General features: G+C 33.7%; 2 protein-coding genes and 1 non-coding gene across 8 annotated transcripts; 2 read left to right on the top strand and 1 right to left on the bottom strand.

The window, feature by feature from the left end:
- Positions 1–185: 185 nt before the first annotated feature.
- trnas-aga lies at positions 186–267 on the top strand. The gene has a single exon. It is a non-coding gene; the product is annotated as a tRNA-Ser (tRNA).
- Positions 218–3,202, top strand: cfap418 (cilia and flagella associated protein 418). 2 transcript variants are annotated; one of them, XM_042755570.1, is made up of 7 exons: positions 218–336; positions 411–614; positions 886–979; positions 1,109–1,167; positions 1,303–1,369; positions 1,567–1,661; positions 2,458–3,202. In XM_042755570.1, the coding sequence occupies exons 2-7, from the start codon at positions 475–477 to the stop codon at positions 2,615–2,617; spliced, it is 615 nt and encodes a 204-aa protein (XP_042611504.1). In that variant the 5' UTR covers positions 218–336; positions 411–474; the 3' UTR covers positions 2,618–3,202. The 2 variants fall into 2 exon arrangements, with proteins under 2 accessions (XP_042611504.1, XP_042611505.1); XM_042755571.1 differs by having other exon boundaries at positions 294–318.
- On the bottom strand, positions 3,044–17,309 carry LOC109106510 (T-cell differentiation antigen CD6-like). 5 transcript variants are annotated; one of them, XM_042755567.1, is made up of 21 exons: positions 17,119–17,309; positions 15,211–15,280; positions 12,861–13,151; positions 12,464–12,772; positions 10,482–10,544; positions 10,241–10,378; positions 9,532–9,648; positions 8,966–9,112; positions 7,928–8,014; positions 7,761–7,817; positions 7,585–7,671; positions 7,056–7,127; positions 6,649–6,735; positions 5,768–5,854; positions 5,580–5,660; positions 5,366–5,452; positions 5,144–5,257; positions 4,979–5,059; positions 3,566–3,679; positions 3,231–3,389; positions 3,044–3,147 (listed from the first exon to the last, which is right to left on the bottom strand). In XM_042755567.1, the coding sequence occupies exons 2-20, from the start codon at positions 15,272–15,274 to the stop codon at positions 3,268–3,270; spliced, it is 2,205 nt and encodes a 734-aa protein (XP_042611501.1). In that variant the 5' UTR covers positions 15,275–15,280; positions 17,119–17,309; the 3' UTR covers positions 3,044–3,147; positions 3,231–3,267. The 5 variants fall into 5 exon arrangements, with proteins under 5 accessions (XP_042611501.1, XP_042611499.1, XP_042611500.1 ...); XM_042755565.1 differs by having other exon boundaries at positions 5,144–5,260; positions 17,119–17,308; XM_042755566.1 differs by having other exon boundaries at positions 5,144–5,260; positions 7,585–7,668; positions 17,119–17,306.
- Positions 17,310–20,197: the final 2,888 nt, after the last annotated feature.

Here is a 20,197-nt window from a genome sequence, read left to right as displayed (position 1 = left end):
TCAAAAGACAAATGTAGTGTGCTTATTTTCTTCTGCGCATCTGCATAATTAACCAAATTACATTAACCAGTTATATTTCTACGTTATATATATTTATTCCTTTCTGGGGGGTTTTTTTATCTTCTTCTACTACTTTTTATTGTTGAAGAAAGTTTTTCTCCTCTAAAAAAAATATAGGTATGTAAGTTGTCGTGGCCGAGTGGTTAAGGCGATGGACTAGAAATCCATTGGGGTCTCCCCGCGCAGGTTCGAATCCTGCCGACAACGAATCGTTTTCCGTTCTGGAACTTAAATCAACCAGCAAACCGGAAGTGTTAGGTCAGCTTCCAGAGCACGGTAATATTATGTTTAACAGGGCAGTAAAGTTAATTTTGTAGAATTTGACTAGTTATATTACGCATTTCTGACAGGATAGCAAAGAAATGATCCACGCGTTTCTATGGTAACAAACGTGGCGCTCTCCAGCGGATAATCATGGCGGATGATCTGGATGAGTTACTTGATGAAGTCGAATCAAAGTTTTGTTGCAGCACGTCTGCGTCCAAACAATCAACTTACGCTTTAAAACAAACGGACCAAAAATGTGTGAACCCCGAGGACAAGACACAGTCGAGGTAACGTTAATAAGCTAGCGAGATTAGCACCCGAGCTAACGCAGCTACAAACTAACTGTTACTGCAGATAATATAAAACTAACGTTAAACCTTTTACGTATACAGTCATAGCCACACACTTTTGATACAAATAATGTGTTACCAGCCTGACTGAAATGCTAAAAGGTTTACCATGAGGTTAACAAAACAGCCTCACATGGTGATAATGTATACATGATCTCCAAGACCTCAGCAAAACTATAACGTTTCGACTTATTTTTACGGTTTCCAGAAAACAAGGATACAAAAAAGCTCGAGATGACTGTGATATTGACGCTATGCTGCAGGAAATACTGGATGATGATTATCAGCCCACCAGCACGCACGTAAGCCAAATAACGCGACAAAACCTTATGATCAGTGAACAAAGTAAACATACTTTTTCCAGTTTAATATCGCCAGTTGTTGTTTGCAGTGCGTCTCAAGCATCTGTAAAATCTCTCATGAACTAACAGGAATCCATTGCAGCAAAGACTTCCAGAAGTGATGCATGTTCTCAGACAATGTCCAAGAAGTAAGTTTTTAGTTTTCATAAACATTCAAACAGAAGTTTTACAGGAGAAAGGGAGCCTTTTAAAACACGGAACAACTAGGTTCAAGATTCAAGGTGTGTTGTTACTGATTAACATTCACCTTTTTCCTCAAACAGATGTTGTCCTGTGTTTCTTGGTGGAAGTTCTGTACCACACGGTATTGGAACCAGCGTTTCACAAAGGTGAAAATTACATCAGAATCATATCTTGCATGGACTTACAGGCCACATGCATATTTTAAGAATTTTCTAATGAGCTCAATATTAACAACCACTATCACAATACATATTTCTCGCATTGAGATTGTATGATAGATTTACTTAGACATGTGCAAATGTATTCTGAATGTAGTCTGTAACAAGAATTGTCTTGTTTTTGAAGCCTGCAACCGTTTAAGATGCACATCTTGCGATTTCAGTGTAATCATGTTTGAAGATCAGGAATGGGACTCTTCTTGTGACTATTTATTTTTCAGGTAAGGTATCAGGAGGGGGCAGCATTGATCCATGTGTCCCACTGTAGCAGATGCAGCAGTTTGCTCATTCATTATCAATTCATTTATATTCTTAGACTGCCACAGGCAGGCTGTTTTTGCACAGCATGGCATTTAATGATATCTTTGTTGAAGTCATCATATTGCCCTCTTACAGATAAGCTTTATTAAATTTGCACATGCTGATAAAGAAACACTTTTTTGGACAAGCGTTCAACAACGCAACACGCCATCTTTTTAGCATGAACCCTTTTTTCCTCCGGACTGCGTCATTTCCTTATTATCTTCAACAGTGTCTTGCAGCGTCTCACTCAACTTTTGCATCAAACAGACAGTGAATCATTCGAACCATGTCTTTTATGTTGTTATCTTCCGTATTTAGGCCGTGGTACACTTCGCTGCACGCTCAGACACAGCCGAGCTCTTAAGTTGAAGGGTCTTTGTGTTTTAATGACGTTCAAGCTTGCAACTTTAATTAGGAGAGAATGTGATTGGAATTAATCAATCAATCAATATAAACAAAAACTAAAGGCTTCCCCTTTTTAAACAGGTTTCTGAACTCTGTAATGCTGTTTTGAATCATGTGATCATTAGTTCTTCAGATGATTGGTTCTTGCATTTAAGATTCAGATTTGTTGTTGTGGTAAAATAAATATAATAAAAATAAACTTTTTATTATTATTGTTACTTATAATTTTCATATTGTTATTATTTTTAGGATACTTTGTGAACTACAAGTACAGAAATTACAAAGCTTCTCTTCTGTCCCCTGCTTTAGGAATAACATGCCGGACCATCACAAACTAAAAGCCAAACTGAGAAGGAAAAAGGATGGGCGTGCGTACGCCTGTCAGTGTAGCTGGCACTCAGCCATGTCGCTCTCTGACCTGAGGGAACAACAGCAGCTTAAGTGGGTTTGTGGCAAACACAAAGTATGAGCACGAGTCTGCAACAGCTCTCCTCTGAAATCTTAGCTGTGTCCACCAGCAAGTGTTGCATGCTCTCCTCCTCACAAAAGAGAATGCTGGCCATTTTCAAAATTTGCTTTGTGCAGTTTGTGGAGCTGGATAACAAAAATAAGTTGTTAGTTGAATAAGAGTTTTTGTTTTTGTGTGACGTAAATGTGAGTCTCTTTGACGACGCTACATTCTCCCTTAGAATGATGAAGCACTGTGGCTGGTTTATATTATGAAGACTCTATTGTTTTGAAAAATGAAAGGCTTTAACATATACAAATATTCTAAATACACATGCAAATGTTTAGATATTTTGCACTGTTGGAAATTAAAAAAGAATGAGATTGGATGTTAATAATAGAATGGTTGTTTATAGTTTATTATAAAATAGACAACGTAAAAAAAAAATCTGTTCGTCCAGAATATTACTTAAGAAACACTCAGGTATTGCAAGGGCCCGTCTGTGTTACATTCCATGGTTTTCAGGGACGTGATGTTGTGAACTGTCTGTCCTAAATAATAAATGCACATCATTATCCACAGAATAAATATAATCAAGAATTAAAAGAATAATTTGTGTTTTTGAAGGTTTTACCTGCTCGGAAAAATCTTTTGCAGTTGTCATATTGATTTCACCAGGTTTCAGGTTCATCATAGTCGTTCTCTGAAGATGCAGCAGAATGGTCCTCTGTCTCTTTTGTAGGTGGTACATTAACATATGATGCCTCTGATGCTGTGCTGCTGTTATCTGTTTCTAAAATTAAAAAAATAAATAAGTCAGTTTTGTGTTTTACTTGCAAATAAATACTGCTTGCTTCAAGGTTCAGGTTTGCTGTACAAAAGATCCAGGTTCAAAGGAGTTGGAGGATTTCAGAAAAGAAGCTCTGAGCGAAGAAGTAGTGTCACATTAAGGTTAAGTACAAGAGGTACCTTGACTGAGGTTTCTAGGTACATGATGGTCCCCGTAACCATCAGTACTTTCTGTCATCTGTGCAATGTGGGGATTCTGAAAAGACATCTCAGGAAGTGATGGGCTTTCCTCACCTCCAAAAACAAGAGAGACAAATTTTAGTTACGTTTTTAGATATTTCCTTGAAAAATAGTATTTGATCAAAAATACAATAAGAACAGTAATAATGTGAAATATTGCAATTTAAAAAAACTTTATACATTTTAAAATATAGTTTAAAAGATCCTCCAGAAATTATTGCTAATTTGCTGCATTTTTGGAAAACAATGCATATTTTTTCAGCATTTATTTTAAACAAATATTTTGTACCATAATGTTTTTACTCTCGCAATAAATAAATTGTAGCATTTTGCTGCATAATAAAATTTACGGTAACGCATTGCTGCCATACACTGTTTTTTTTTTCCACTCAATTATGTTAATTATTTAATGTAATGTAATAAAAGCTGTCGTTTTAACATCTTTTTCTCATCAAAACATTATATAGATATTATGTTTTTATATTTATATATATATATATATATGTATGTATATATATACACACACATACATAGCTTTTTGTTTCTTAAAAAAAATTAAACCATTAACATTGACATACAAAAAAAAAATGTTTTAAAGACAACGTCTCATTATTATGAGAAAAAATGTCATTAAAACGGCATAACATCTCATTATTATGACATAATTGGGTGGACAAAAAAAAAAAATTGTATATTAAATAAGTCTTGCTAAACCCAAACTTTAGTGGTGCAGTACTGTAATTTAAACCTGGAAATATTGAAAAATGCATTTATAACAAAGAAACGTAACAACAAAATGAAGAAGCAATATTAAAGATTCTGCACCATCACTGGGTCACTAATCAAACTTTGAATTTTTCCATTAAACTTCTCACATTGTTCTGCTGGTGATATAATTATGAAATATTTGCATTAAATTAGAAAAATGTACTTGTGGTCTTAAAAAACATAAAATGGCATTTATATACTGTATATACTATTTTTTATATACTATACTGTATACTATATACTGTAGATTTGTACTCTATTCATTTATTAGCTTGTTTTCTTAAAAAAAACACCATCTTCTTTATTCTTTTTCTATTCTATCTATTCCTATTCTTCTTTTCCTATTCTCCCTGTTTTCTTATTTCTTGTATAATTGACATGTACAGCTCTATTCTTTTTCTATTCTTTTTTCTTTTTTATTATATAATTTAAAAAATCCTTGCTACGTGTACTACGTTAAGCTTACTGAGACGTGTTACAGCACTTGCATATCATTGCTCTTTTGTTGATTTTGATTGTTTCCAAAGCGTCTGCTAAATGACTAAATGTTAATGTAAATATATATACTGTACATTTCATTCATACCATAATGGTGGAAGGCGTTTTCATCAATCTCTATGTTCTGATAACACTCTTCTGATGAAGTACTGTCTGAATCATTCCCATCTGCCAAGCACAAAATAATTCACACATATCCTTATCAAAATACACGGTTGTCAATACTGTAACATTGTTAAATCCAGTAGGTACCTTGACTGTGGGTTACAGGTGCATGAGAGCCGCTGTAACCAGCAGTGCTTCCTGTCATCTGAGTGCTGTGGGGTGTCTGTAGTGACTTCTCAGGAAGTGATGGGCTTTCCTCGTCTTCTAGAGAAAACAGATACATGAGATTTACCTGACAGAATCAATCCTCAGAATGATCACTGAAAATACCCTTCAAGCCTCAATATTAAATGATTTATGTGAACCTACCACACTGGAGACTGTTGTCCATGTCGATCTCTGTGTTTTGATAGCACTCTCCAGAAGATGTACTGTCTGAATCATTCACATCCACCGCTCAAGTTAAAGAGAATTCATAAATCCGAAATTTTATTTCCCTACTACAAGATACTGTTTAACCTTAAAGGTGGAAGAAGTTTGTACAATCTGGGATTTGATCAAGAGGTTTACATCAGAGCTTTACCTTGACTGTCAAGATTTGTGGTGTCATCATAAGATAGGGGTGCACATGGTGACTTTTCATGCAACAATGGTCTTTCCTCACCTTTATTAAGGGAAAAAAGGTGAAATATCAGTGGATACACCTAAACCTAAACATGTTTTCTCTGGATTAAATTAAATTAACCCAATGTATGATTTATTTTTACATACGTGACATGAAATTGTTGTCCGTGTCAATCTCTGTGTTTTGATAGAACTCGCCAGAAGATGTACTGCTTGAATCATTCACATCCACCGCTGAAGACAAAAGAGAATTCAGAAATCTGAAATTTATTTCCCTACCACAAGATACTGTTTAACTTTAAAGGTGCAGGGTACCTGCAGGATGTTATAGCGGGGTTAAGTGGGGTAGGGCAATGTCTATGATAACATATTAAACTGTAAAATGACCATAAAAGCATGATTTACAGTTCAGACACATTTTCACAAAAACAAAACAATTAAATGGTAAACTTCACATTTCAGCCTTTAAACCATTTTTAAGAAAATGGATGACAAACTATCAACTATTATATTCATTTAAACAATAATTGTATTAATTAACATATAAATATATTTTACTCTCTTAATTTTTTTTATTTTTTTTTTGTCAATCCACCAGTTCACATGTATAACATTTGCAGCATAAAAAAAAAAAAAAGGTTGCTTTTCACATTAGTCTGAACAAAAACAGCAGACGTACTTATTGAAATGCAAATTCTTTCTCTGCCAGCAGGTGGCACTTTCGGAATGGCAGAAATATAGCAGTTTTCCCAGTAGCGGCAGTACACAAAGCAGCTGACTTTGAAATGTGCAGCGATCATTTTTGTTTTTTAGTTTACTCATGACATTAAGACATACTGCAATTCTTGTCTTTCGGTCCCCAAATTTAAGACTTCTTGAAATCATAATTAAGAATATCTTGTAACATTTAAGACTTTTTATGGCCTTAAATTTGATACAACTTAATTTAAGACTTTTTAAGGACCTGCGGAAACCCTGAGTTGGAAAAAGTTTTTACAATCTGGGATTTCATCAAGATGTTTATTTACCTTGACTGTCAGGGTTTGATAAGTGATGGTCCCCGTAAGACAGGGGTGCAAATTGTGACTTTTCATGCAATGATGGTCTTTCCTCACCTTCATTATGGGGAAAAAAATCAAATATAAGTAGATACACCTAAACACATTCTCTGTGGATTAATCCAATTAATCCAATGTATGATTTATTTTTACATATGTGACATGAAATCGTTGTCTGTGTCAGTCTCTGTGTTTTGATAGAACTCGCCAGAAGATGTACTGCTTGATTCATTTACATCTACTTCTAGAGGCAAAAGAGGGTTCATAAATCTGGAATTCATTTCCTTACTAAAAATGCAATTTTCAAAATGCAGTTTCTTACAGAAAAAAAAAGAAAAAAAATCTGACGTTTCATCAAAGTTAAATCAGCGCTTTACCTTTATTGTCAGTTCCAGGTATGTTATGGTCACCATAAGACAAGAGTGTCAGTGGTAACGTTTCTTGAATTGCTTTATAAGGGAAAAAAATATTAAATATTATAAAAAAAATATTCAAAATAAAAAAAAAATTAAAAAAACACAAAATAAAATAATAAGGTTCCATTTGTTAACAACATTAGTTAACATGAACTAACAATGAAAAATACATTTAAAGCATTTATTAATCTTAGTTCATGTTAAGGCAAGTTTATTTATATAGCACATTTCATACAAAATGGTAATTCAAAGTGCTTTACATAAAAGGAAGTCAAATAATCACAACAATAAAACAAGGAATGTATTTGTTATTGCTCATTGTAATGCATGAACTAAAATAAACGGGACCTTACTGTAAAGTGTTACTAAATATTCATAATGTTTTATCAATATTATGGCACATACATCTGGATATATTGTTATTGGATTAATCAAATAAAGGTAAATCAATATATAAAATGAACCCAAAATATGATTTATTTGTGCATACGTGACTGGAGAATGTTGTCCGTGTCTGTCCTTGTGTATTGATAGAACTCTCCAGAAGAAGTACTGCTTGTATCATTCTTATATACTGCTATGTACAGGGGAAAGGAAAATGTATACATTTCCAATGTATTTCCTTATTAAGAGTTGAACAAATACTGTCATGTGAAATCTGCGTACGTTGCCCGTGGGTGTCAGGAGCTCCAAAAGACAGTGGTGTCAGTGGGGGGTTATCACCTTCATAACAAAAACAAAATAAAATTTCATTGGATTTTTCTTTTGATTAAAACAATCAATAGGCAAGTGTAAAAATTTCCCATGAATTTGACTGATTTATTTGTGCATACCTGACTTTTGGAAGGTGTCCATGTTGATTTCCACATTGTGTACACGTCTTTCTCTAGCGCATGTACCGTCTACATCATTCACATCTCCTGCCAGACAGAATTCATACATTTTAAACGTGGTTTCTCACAAGACAGTATATTATTCATTGCACAGCCTTGACTTCTTTAACAAGAATATATGATATGTCCATAATGTTAAATACTAGTGTATTATTTGAATCTGTACACTACTTTTCAAAAGTTTGAAGCCAATAAGATAATCTTTATTCAGCAAGAAAGTGTAAAATGAATCTAAAGTAAAAACTTTACATTGTTGCAAAAACAAAATTGTGCAAAAAATAAAAAATGCATCAGTTTCCAAATAAATATTAAGCAGCACAACTGTATTTACTACTACTAATAAGAAATGTTTTCTGAGCATCAAGTTAGCATATTAGAATGATTTGTGAAGGATCACGTGACACTAAAGACTGGAATAAAGATACTGAAAATTCAGCTTTGCCAATACAGAAATAATTTACATGTAAAAAAAGAAAAAAACAATTATTTAAAATTGCAATGATTTCACAATATGTCTGTTTTATTGTATTTTGTATCAAATAAATATAGTCTTGGTGAGCATAAGCCACTTAATTCAATAACAAAAATCTTATCAACCTCTAACATTTTGAATGGTAGTGCATCATGACATTTTGTTTCTTCACATTCAAAACAGCTTTAAACTTTCATAAGGGAGATGTCAAAAGCTGAATAATTGTGTGTTCAACGATTGCAGTGTGGTGTGTCTGAAAGCACTCTCTAATGTAGATGAGTTTAAATTTAATTTGAATTAAAGTATAAAAGGAAACTATTTTACTCCACCGACACTCACTGACTCTGTTTTATGTAAAAATGGCAATAAAACCAATAATATATTGTTTTGTGTTAAACGACTCTTTCTCTCATGTGTGTAATTTTAAATAAGGACTAATTATATCTATTTTAGCTGATATTTGTGGTCATCTGCAATAGATGTGTTGTCTGCTATAACCAGCATACTTGATGAGTTTAGCAGTCTCTGCGGTCGACTGCTGTTGTGATGTTCATAGTCTGAATCAGTGGAGCTGTCTGAGTTGTGAGTGGGTCGATTTGTTCTCTTGCTAAATCTGCGGCCATTGTTTGAGCTCATTCTCGGGCCAGTACTTTCTGAGGAGTGAAAAAACATTGCAAAATTTAAAGTTTGACCATTACAGAAATGACAAAACAGATCATCACTAAAGTTAGACAAGACATACTCTTTTAGCATTTTATGTATATTATAATTGCAGGCCCAGTTAATTAAAACTGAATCACTTATTTAAATAAATTTTAAAAAAAATATGTAGTGTAATTATAGTATTATTTCATATTAATAATATTCATAATAATAACAGATTAAATTCACATACTGTGAAATAAAAACAAACAAAAAAGGGTTAAAATTCCATATAGTAGCAGACCATTCTTTGAAATATATTTAAGAATATTTATAATATATAATAAATACTAAAAAAAAAAAAAAAAAAAAAGAATCAGTGAGGACATAGAAAATAAAAATAGAAAATAAAAACAATAGCAATACAAACCATACTGATGACCCCCAGCAGTGTAGACAGATTGTGTGTTGTAGATTCCTATCTGTGCATTGGACTGGTTCTCCAGGCTTGCTTGAGAACTACTGTGTTGTTGGTGAATAACACATTCTGTTGGCAAAGAGGATAAAAACGAATGGCTTAAACTTCCCTATGCAGCACTAAGCCATTGCCTTAAGCTTTTGTATTTTCCTATTAATTAAAATCAAAAGAATGAGCTAATAATTCACAAAAGGTTTGAGCCTCTTCATGTTCTATAAAAAAGAATTTCCTGTTATTTAAATGGAAAACACTGAATGCACACAGAAATTGGCCAAGAAATCAGTGAATTCCTTTGAAGAGCATAACAATACAGTAGCAGTAACATCAGTGTTGTGCAAAGATGCTCTCAGAGTTAGACAATGATTATAAAATAACTACAAGTCTGTTTATTGTAGCTTAGCTCTACTTGCTCAGTTTCATTTTATTTAGTTCTAAGAAAATGTGTGTTATTTATTTACAGATACCACTTTTTATGTGAGTAAGGGGTCTAAAATGGTTTGAATATTTTTTGGTGCCATTGTATTTTCATAGTCAGTTATTTTAGTTCAGTGGATAGCATTTAGTTTCTAACCCTACTGCAACATTCCGATGCCACTGTTTCCACTGCTTCAGAAGATATGAGTGAGTAGTGCTTTTACATGTAAAACATGCTTATACTTGCCCTTTGCTCTTTTGAAATGCAGATAGGCAGCGGCGTTTAAAACAATAAACATAAGCAGAGCAATAGATAAGAAGACGCAGCCGATCGCTGCTGCTGAAACACCACTGCTGCTTTGTGCAGATGCCATTGCAGTTGACACTAAAAGAAACAGAGAGGTTTATATTAACAGAAATCATGCAGATTATGTCACTGTTTTAAATCATTTATTTTTCTTTTTAAACTGAAGGAACTAAAGCATCACCTGCCACCAGAGTTGTCAAGTTCAGCTCGGGTGTGACACTTGTGGGTATGAACTCAACACTTTCTGTATGAAAGACAATTAATCCATTTGGATACAAAGGAGTCAAAGGAGTACAAATTACCAAGACCCGTCAGTCTGGATTTCACAACAAGACACTAGCAAAGCTAAAGCTTATATATGTGTGTTTTGACATTTCAGAAAGCCTGCCCTACTTGTGGCTTATTTTTTTTAGACCAACTGACATGGAAATTCTCTTCCACCACCCTAAAAAGTTAATTCTGACCTGTGTTTCAGTGAAATTATGGTAATGTTCCACCTCAAGAGGTCACATACTACGATCTCAGGTAAACACAGGAAATTTGGTTGCTAAGTAATATATTTGGCCCAAAAAGTTGGTGTCTGCAAATCAAATGTTATAATGCTCAAATCAACACTAAGTTTATACTGGCCCTATTTATGTCCTGTTCTTACTGAACGATTCAACAGCGTATGTTATTCCAAACAAAAATGGATTAGCCTACACTTAATTTTGAGGTGTCCTTGTAACAGCATAATTATGAGTAAGGTAAATTAACCACATTGCTAACATTACCATATTCGGGTGCACATTAGTGGTGCACCCAGGTGCTCATGCGTGACAAAAAATAAAAAATAAAATGTGTATATAAATTCAGACTGCTCATTTGCGTACCAACATGATTGTCAGCTCTTAATGCACAATCACCCTTTTAGATCAACTAATTGTAATGTTGTATAAGATTTCCATTCAAACATAAAGCATAACTCTAGGCTATGCTCTGCCGTTTTCACATCAAAATGCAAAACAGACATTTTATTTAGCGACGCACTTCACTCGGCACCTGACAAATTGCTTATTTTATAAAAAATATTAAATAAAAAATGTAAATACTAGCATCGTATTTTTAAGCATACTACAAAATAATTGTAATTTTATTTAACACTCGCATTTATTTTAAAATTTAATAATTGTCATATCATCATACTCTTATTTTACTAAAATACAAAAAGTACATTAATACTATTATTAATTATTTTCTTTTTATGTATATTTAATGAGTCACACTATTTGCAGTGTGATTACCAAACCAAGTTTCCAGGTGCTTTTTTGAGAACCAAACTGAAAAACTTATGTGCACCCCTGAACATACTTATACATACTTACTATAGGATTAGGGTTGAGATTATTGTTTGGGTTTAGGCTTGGTTGCATATAATTATGCAGAATTTACCGTTGATATTATTATAATAAATAACAAGGACACTGTAAAATAAAGTGCTCCTAAAATTTTCTTTGTAATTTTTAGTGCTGTCAAATGATTAATCAAAATTAACCACATACATAACACAAATATAAATACAAAATAAAATATCATTTTTACATTTAAAAAAAATACATTACATATATATAAAAAAACAAAAATTAAATAATATAAAAAATATATATAAGTCACGTTTATATTTTAAATATATTTACATATAATATAAATTATATGAATATAAATATATATACACATGTAAATATATTTGAAATATATACTGTATGTGTGTGTATTTATATATCCAGAATAAACACAGTACACACACATATATTATGTAAACAAAAACTTGTATTTTGAATATCGTTTGACAGCACTAGTAATTTTTAATCTAAATATAATAATTTGCTTTCTTTTCTTTTGACATCATTTGGCCATGTGGATGCTTATCAAACAATTGCCAAAAGTTATTTAATATTGTTTAAACAAACTTGCATTTTCCAATCAGGTATATAATGTCCACTTTTACTATCCAATCTATTTCTATATATTTATATCTATATATTTTTCAATTGAAAATACTGTGAAATACTCTGAAATATGGCATATGCCAAACTGCAATTCGCCTTTGTGTAGAAAAGAGTGGAGTTTTACGTTATTAAGTACTTGCCAGCTGAGTGTACAGAATCAGAATGTGTATAGTACCTGAACACACAACGCCAGCATCTTCCTTGTGTCCACAATAGTTGCTGGGAGTGGTGCTGATTGAGCTGCACTCCCATAAGCTGCTCTCAGAGCCATTGCATTTCATTTGGTTGATGTGGATGGTACCTGTTCCAGGCCCAAAATAGCTCAATCTTATCGCACTTCCGCATCTCAGCTGGGTACAAACTACATGTCCACTATTGATGTCAAAAGCATCATCACACACTGTTCCCCAATTCCCAGAATGCAGCAGCTGCACCCGACCAGCACAGTGATCACGTCCTCCAACCAACTGGACAGCATGGTGCTCTAGAAGATAGTGGTCAGCCCAGACATAGCACAATTACAGCAATGAAACAAAAGTAGAACACTTATCAAAAGATCTCAGATGACTCACCGCAAATTACTTGAGTTGCATTCATGCAGTCGCCTTTTGCAGCTGTAGTGCAGTTGTGCAGGTTTGAGTCTCTCAGGATGCAGTTTGCAAGACAAGTGCCATTGTGCACTGTTGCAGTCGCACCGTGCTCCAAAACACGGCCACAACTTAAACGTTCACAGATTTGGAGAGCAAGCGCTTTCTTTTCCTCAGCATCCAAAAGGTTGAGGGTCAAATCGACTGTAGTGTTCTTGTAAAGAGTCCTAGGCACACCAAAGCAGCCTTCGGACAAACTTAGTGTGGAGAGCTCAACTAGTTCAGAAAGACAAAAAATAAGTCATTCAATTATTTCATTGAATCATCTACCTTAACTGTTTCTCATGAATGTATTTTTTTTATCTTTACAGCATGCTGCGTTGAGTCAGAAAATGTTCCAACATTGCATCCAGACACTGATCTTATCTGAGTGATGATTCTGTTCTAATATATTATTTTTAGTACATCAGACACTAGACTTTTATTTAGACCCAAACAGCAAAGTGTATATCTAAACCGTGGGGCATTGTTTTGTGTTGCAAAACGTTGTAGCAGTACACTGCAACACAGCCACATCCCGTGAGTCACTTCCTGTGGAAATGTCATATTGTAGCATGGAGGACACTGGGGAAAGAACTTTTCTTTTTTTTTTTTTTTTTTTAGAAAGTTTATGACATTGCCTCCGCAGTGTGGTTTGAACTCGTGAAGTTCTCCTGATTTATGACTACAGGATGCAGATTGCTCTGTATATCATCTGTGGAATTGTGACTCATTCTGAAGGCCTTGCTTTGGGGTGACTTCTCAAGAGAGTCTGAGGTCACTGGTCTGATGTTCCACTGTGGTGGTGAAAAACACTACCATTCAAAAGTTTGGGTTCAGTAAGGTTTTTTTTTTTTTTTGAAAGAAATTCATATTTTAATTCAGTAAGGATGCATTAAATTGATCAAAAGGGACAGTGCAGACTTTAAAATTGTTACAAAAAAGTTCCAAATAAATGCTGTTCTTTTGAGCTTTCTATTCATCAAATAATCCTCATCAAAACTGTTTTCAACACTGACAATAGTAAGAAATGTTTCTTAAGCACAAAATCAGCATGTTAGATTGATTTCTAAAAGATCATGTGACAGATCATCACAGCAGTAAATCACATTTTATAACATATTAAAATACAAAGTGTTTATTTCAAATTGTAATTTCACAATATTAATGTTTTGTACTCTGTATTTTACGTTGAGCACAAAATACCTCTTTCAAAAACATAAAAAGATTTAACAGACCCCAGACATTTGAATGATAGTGTAGTTGGTGAAGAAGCATGGAAACACGATATATAAGTCTTTTAGTTTTTTTTCTAACACATGGTTGGTGGAAGAAGGTGCTTAATCTACCGAAAATATCATATTAAATATGATAAATTTTTTTTACTACCCTGTTAACAATCTGGGAAGTTTATATAGATTAAACCCCGATTTGTGTAATTACATTCTAACGCTAAACATTAAATAAGCATCAAAGTGTAATAGGCAAAATATGTGTAATAAATATGAAAAAAAAAAATCACTCAAAAGAGCTTGCTAGTTTGGAAGCAAATGTTTGTAAAATACATTTTCAATAAGACGAAGAAAAATCAGTTTGATCTTTTTTTTGACTTGGGTTGACTAATGCCATAAACACAGCTATATTTATACAAATTCGGAAAATGGAGATTATTTAAACATCTTCCTGTAATGCTGCAGAAAGGCTCAAAATTTAGTTAATTTTTTTTTTTATATAAAATGATGTTTTTGGTCATTTAAATTAATCAGTCATTACTTAAATTCAAATTGATGACATTGTGCTTAATTTTCGGATACGGATGAGACTCTCCCAAATGAGTGCAAGGACTTTTCTGTCAGCTTTTCTCTATCTTCTTCATGTATGACGCCTGTGTGACTGCGTACAGCATTTACATCATTAGTTCGCGCAGTGATTAATCATTTTAAAATTAACTCTAGCGTGCAATAAAATGAGGCAGTTGTCTCTGGGGCGGTAGATTGCTCTATCAGTTCTGTGCAATCTTGCAGTGGTCTTGCTGATGTCTTTTCTCTGTTGAGTTTGATGATAGGAGGTTACTCTCAGCAGGCCTACCTCAAACACAGTTCTCGTGCATATTGTTCAACATCTTGATTAACTGCTTGATTTTGCAAGCCTCTTTAAATAAACTATATTTTTTTATTATTATTCTCATGAGATTGCTGCTAATGGCACCCACTGATAACACTCATGTAGACAAGATGCAGATGTAGACAAGACACTTTCAAAGGAAGACATGAGTAGCAGTAATCATTCAACTCACTCTGTTTGTCTGAATGATCAGGATGCTTTTTCGCATTCTTGGAAGGGTGCTCATCTGTAAACATTGAGCCCTGAAAATAAAAAAATATTAACATCATGAACTAACATTCAATCCAGAATCAAAAAAAAAAAACAAAACAAATAAACAAAACAGACATCCAATTTGCTATCAGTCTTCACTGTCTGTAAAGATAATATCTATCAAAGACAATATCAATGAGACTGTTGAACAAGAACATTTACAACATGGAATAGGTTTGAATGGCTTGTAGTGTAAAGAGAATGTAGATAAATCTTCATTAAAAGTTTTATACATGATGAATGAGACCGCAAGATGAAATATTCCTAATAATAACATATAGCAAAGTTGTAGTTATTTATAACTATAGGACTATTTCTTGAAAACCTGCTGTGTTAACACAAACTACTGTAGATAAAAGGGTTGCTGATCTTGTATTTCAACACAGCATGGTCCTCTAAATTAGTTTCTCCATCTGCCTCACTCAGAGCCGACACTCGGCTTGGCCATTAAAGCGTACTCTAAAAAAGGCACAGTATAAAATTCATTCAGGAAATAGATAATTGCATTTTTGAATAACCATTACGTTCTCTCTCTCTCTCTTTAGACATTCTCAGAGAATCTAAAAATATTAATTTTTCTTACCAAAAGGGCATGATGTCTATGTCTGCTTTGGTACATAATTAAAAAATAAATACTCACAAAATGAAATAAATCTATAAGAAATAATATCGCTATGCATTATACGTTATACATTATATGAGCCAAATACATATAAATTTTAAAAAATGTAAATTGCTTACATAAAATTCAGCATAACCTTACAACATTCTAATAATTAGTGCAAATTCTGAGAATTCTGAGAATTAAACACAAAATGACAAACAAAGTTTTTAGTTTTATAAGTAATATTTTAATATTCTCTATAACAATGAATTTGTTGTATTACAAAAGGAGATCATTGATTAGAATCAAAACAAAAACAAATTTGCAAGAATTGTCTTTTAAGATTATTTGCATTACGTAATCTTCCCCAGATTAACAGTTATTTTCTACAGACCAGGCATTTGTACAGTCTTATTCTTCAAAATACAATAATGTACACTCTATGTCTGTCAAGTTCCATGCATTCTTTATAGCAGAACATTTGAGAAAAATATAGCATTTCACTATTATTGAAACACTTTTCTATAAATGCCAAGCCTTGTAAATGCCACATTATCATGTTTATAAAATCCGTAGCTTATTTTACACAATCTAAATGAACTCCATGTAGTCTAAAAATGGCTGTTAGGAAAATTCAGCGTAAGATGTTGTTCTTTATTTTCAGCCATCATATGAATTAGACTTACAAATGAAGTCATCTTTCTTCATTCAATATCCTGTGAAGTTCAGCTTATTATTTACCGGTGTTTCATAGTGCATTGAAGTGCATAAACCAATCTCTGGTTGCACTTTGTTCCAACAGCACTTTACAAAAGCGACGTAATAAGCCGAGGCATCGCTGAACTTTCTATTGTAACTTTTTTAAAAAAGCCTTCAGAATGCAAAGTGCTGCATTAGTTAAATGAGCTTTGTTTCAAGCACAAAGCGTGTCTTACACCAAGTCTTTTGTTGAAAGTGCACATTTGATTTTCCATCTATGATAGTGATTGTCTCTTAAGAGCTAGTTAGACGTATTGTGCAATACCCTTTGAGAATTCTACAGCCTCTCTGCTCAAGTATCATCAACTTAATAGAGAAACCACTAGGTCCTTTATTAAATATTAGAATATGTTTGTTTTTTTTGACAGAATATTGAATATCATATAATCACAGTTCTCGGAACACAAGCTCTCTAGATGAAAGACCCAGTCTGCCTACACAAACCATACACCAGAACTATTTTACCTTGAGACAAGGACAAAGCCTGGAGAACAACACACAGCAGTAGAAGAAGCATCTCTCAGTCAGTCAGCCTAACAGTCAAAGCTTTCTGTTCATCCCTGACGGAGAAAAACCTGACCCTGCACCTTCAGGTTTTGGTGTTTGTGCAGTTGCTGCATGTGGTTTCCACTATACGGGGCGAATCTGAGCATCATGCCTCACAAATGCACACCCTATTTTGCTACATTTACAGGTCAAGTTTCACTTCATATTTCACTTCATTTTGGACTGTTAGTGGCTAATGGAGTTGTTTCGATTCCGGCAATAGTTTTGAAGCCATTTTCGTTTCTCTCCAGTTCATTATAGACTTTTATTGAGTTTCTTTGAGTAGTTACACAAAACGCTCAAGCTAGGCAGAATCGATTAAGAATTAATCATGAAGCCCAATTTATCATTCATCATGGGCCTGGAATGCAATTAATGAATTGAAGGGACTACAACTGTCTGTAGATAAATTGTCTGTTATTATCTTCTAGCCTAAATTACAAGTTTAAGACGTCAAAGAAGATTTCTACACTCGCTCCCACTGCCCAGAACTTCAGTTAGATTACCTTATCCTATTGAATTTCTACAGCATTATAGAGAAACTGGTGGGTATTGCCCAATTTATTTATTTATTTTTTGATATGCAGGAGTAGGGGAAAAAAGCCAAATGCAAATAATAAAATCCATCTAGCAAAATAAACAGGCTTTTAAAATGGAGGAGAAAAGGCTTCCCATATCTTTTGTTGTCAACATCAAAGGCCATGTGTCCAATCAAATGGATGCATTTGATGTAAATTTGGGACACGCCTGCCAAATTATGCAGAGATGCCAACGTGGACAAGTTGCATAACATACCTTCATCTTTAAAATCCAAGAATAAAATAGTGCAAGGTGAAAGGAAAATATGACCAAGACTACATTAAATATGTGTTCACTTGCATTGAAAATAACCATGTTTGTGCCAATCGCAATGTGTTTTGTGATAAATTATTGGCTGCCAGAAGCATTTTGTTGAATTGTTCTATTCATCCACTCTTATTTTGCATATTGTTGGTCCTATGCTTGACAACAGTATTGTGTTGAGTCTTCACTTTTCCAACTTTTCCAATGTAAAACCAGTTTAGAGCCACTGTTAAGAATATAATATTTTAGTGCTGGAAAACTGTAGCAAATTCTTTATATCGACTGTCGAAATGACAATGTAGAATAACTTGAGCTTTCTTTCATGTGGACTTTAAGTGTGGTTATCTAACCATATTTTTGGGGACTACTCAAACTGAGACTCACTCAAATGTTGCAGATATAATGCAGTTTCTACCCACAGAATGAACTAGTGGTTAAAGACCTGAGCCGGTAACCCACGTTTGACCGCACGAAGGATGAAGATTATACCTTAACTTAACAATGTTAAGAAGTCGTGAAAATAAATTTAATTGAAATAGGAACCAGAGCCAACCAATGATATTCTTTTGATTGCCAGTAAGCCAGTGAGGATATGTAGGATAAAATGTAAAAACCTAGTTCACAGCCACAAGGGGGAGCTCTAGTGTTATCTGATCATCTTGAAATACAGCTGAGATGTGAAAATAGGAGTAGTATCCACCAACCATTATTTATCTTCTTTAAATCTGTGTGTACATTTCAACATCTGTTTCATGTTGGTATGTGATTTCAGGAAGACTGCTGTGGCTGCATTGTCAGCAAGAGGAAAGATGATTTGCTGGCCAAAACACTGCTGAGTAAACAAAGAGTTGCATCTCCACAGCACAAAGGCACTGAGATCTCGCTCTCATCTCTGCTAATAGAAGACACAACAGGTTATAGCTTTCCCACCATTATGGCCCTCTCAGGTAATCTTCATGCTAACAGTACACAGGCCTAACAGCAAAGCTGTTCAGGGACAACACTAAAGTCACTGTGCTCTCTCTGTTTTTGTGCGAATAGTACAGTCTGTTTTTCTCCTGCCAGTTGTGATTTTGGATGAAAATGTAATTTTCGGAATACTTTTGGTGAATATAAGGTTCAAAAGAACAGCATTTGGTTGAAATTAAACTGTTTTATAACATTATAAATGGTTTTACTCTTGCTTTTGATCAATTTATTGCATTCTTGCTGAAAAAATAAAGGATTAATTTCTTTCATTACATTTTGGTGGATAATATTGTTTGGCATTGTAGGCCACTTTGTGAAGTATAACCAATAATAGATTTATAATAGATTATTCAGACACCAGATATAATTTTTAATATTTGTTTACTAGTGGGTGCAGGACAATATGTTGTTCATTAAGTGAGCATAGCAAAATAAAATAAAGTGTGACATACCCAAAAATTCTTCATACAGTGGACTTCCAGTAAAACTGATAAAAATTTGGGACCAAAAATGATTCAGACACTTTGACCTGACCATGTTTTGCTGCTCAAGTGTTTTTCTTTAATTTGCTAATGCGAACACCACAGACTAAACAAAATTAAGCATCGCTTGGTAACTGGTTGACATAAATTGGTATTATCTAATTGTGTATTTAAATTTAACCGCTGACAGCTATTCAACCTAATTCATTTGTGAGACAGTCTAACAGAAGGATGGCATTATCGAGATGAATTTGTTCTGACACAGTTAACTCTTGAGTTCGTCATATTTTATTACCATTTCCTAAACTATAGTAAATAAACTGTGATAATGTGAGAAATGTTGAATCAATTTTGGTTTGACTATACAAAACGAATACTAAGGCCCTCCAATGTTATTTTACTTCAGTTAGTTGCTAACCATTTTCAGCCACAAGGTGGAATCATTGAGCTGTTCTAAATTACATTAACATGAAAAGTGTTACAGGAAACGGGTATGTTGCCATGGACAACGGTCAAATATCCAGTTTACTGACCAATCAGAATAAAGGATTCTGTGTTTTAATTAAAGTGTTTCCTTAATAAAATCTTAAATAATTCAGTGAAAACATCTTGCTATAAAGATTTGACCAGATTTGATGGGCCCCTTCTTGAACTTGTTGCCCAAGTGACATCTTCAGTAAATCCACTTATTGGAGGTCATGCCA

This window comes from Cyprinus carpio, unplaced genomic scaffold (assembly GCF_018340385.1).
Source record: "Cyprinus carpio isolate SPL01 unplaced genomic scaffold, ASM1834038v1 S000006725, whole genome shotgun sequence".
Taxonomy (NCBI): Eukaryota; Metazoa; Chordata; class Actinopteri; order Cypriniformes; family Cyprinidae; genus Cyprinus; species Cyprinus carpio.
This window is presented reverse-complemented; position numbering and strand designations above follow the sequence as displayed.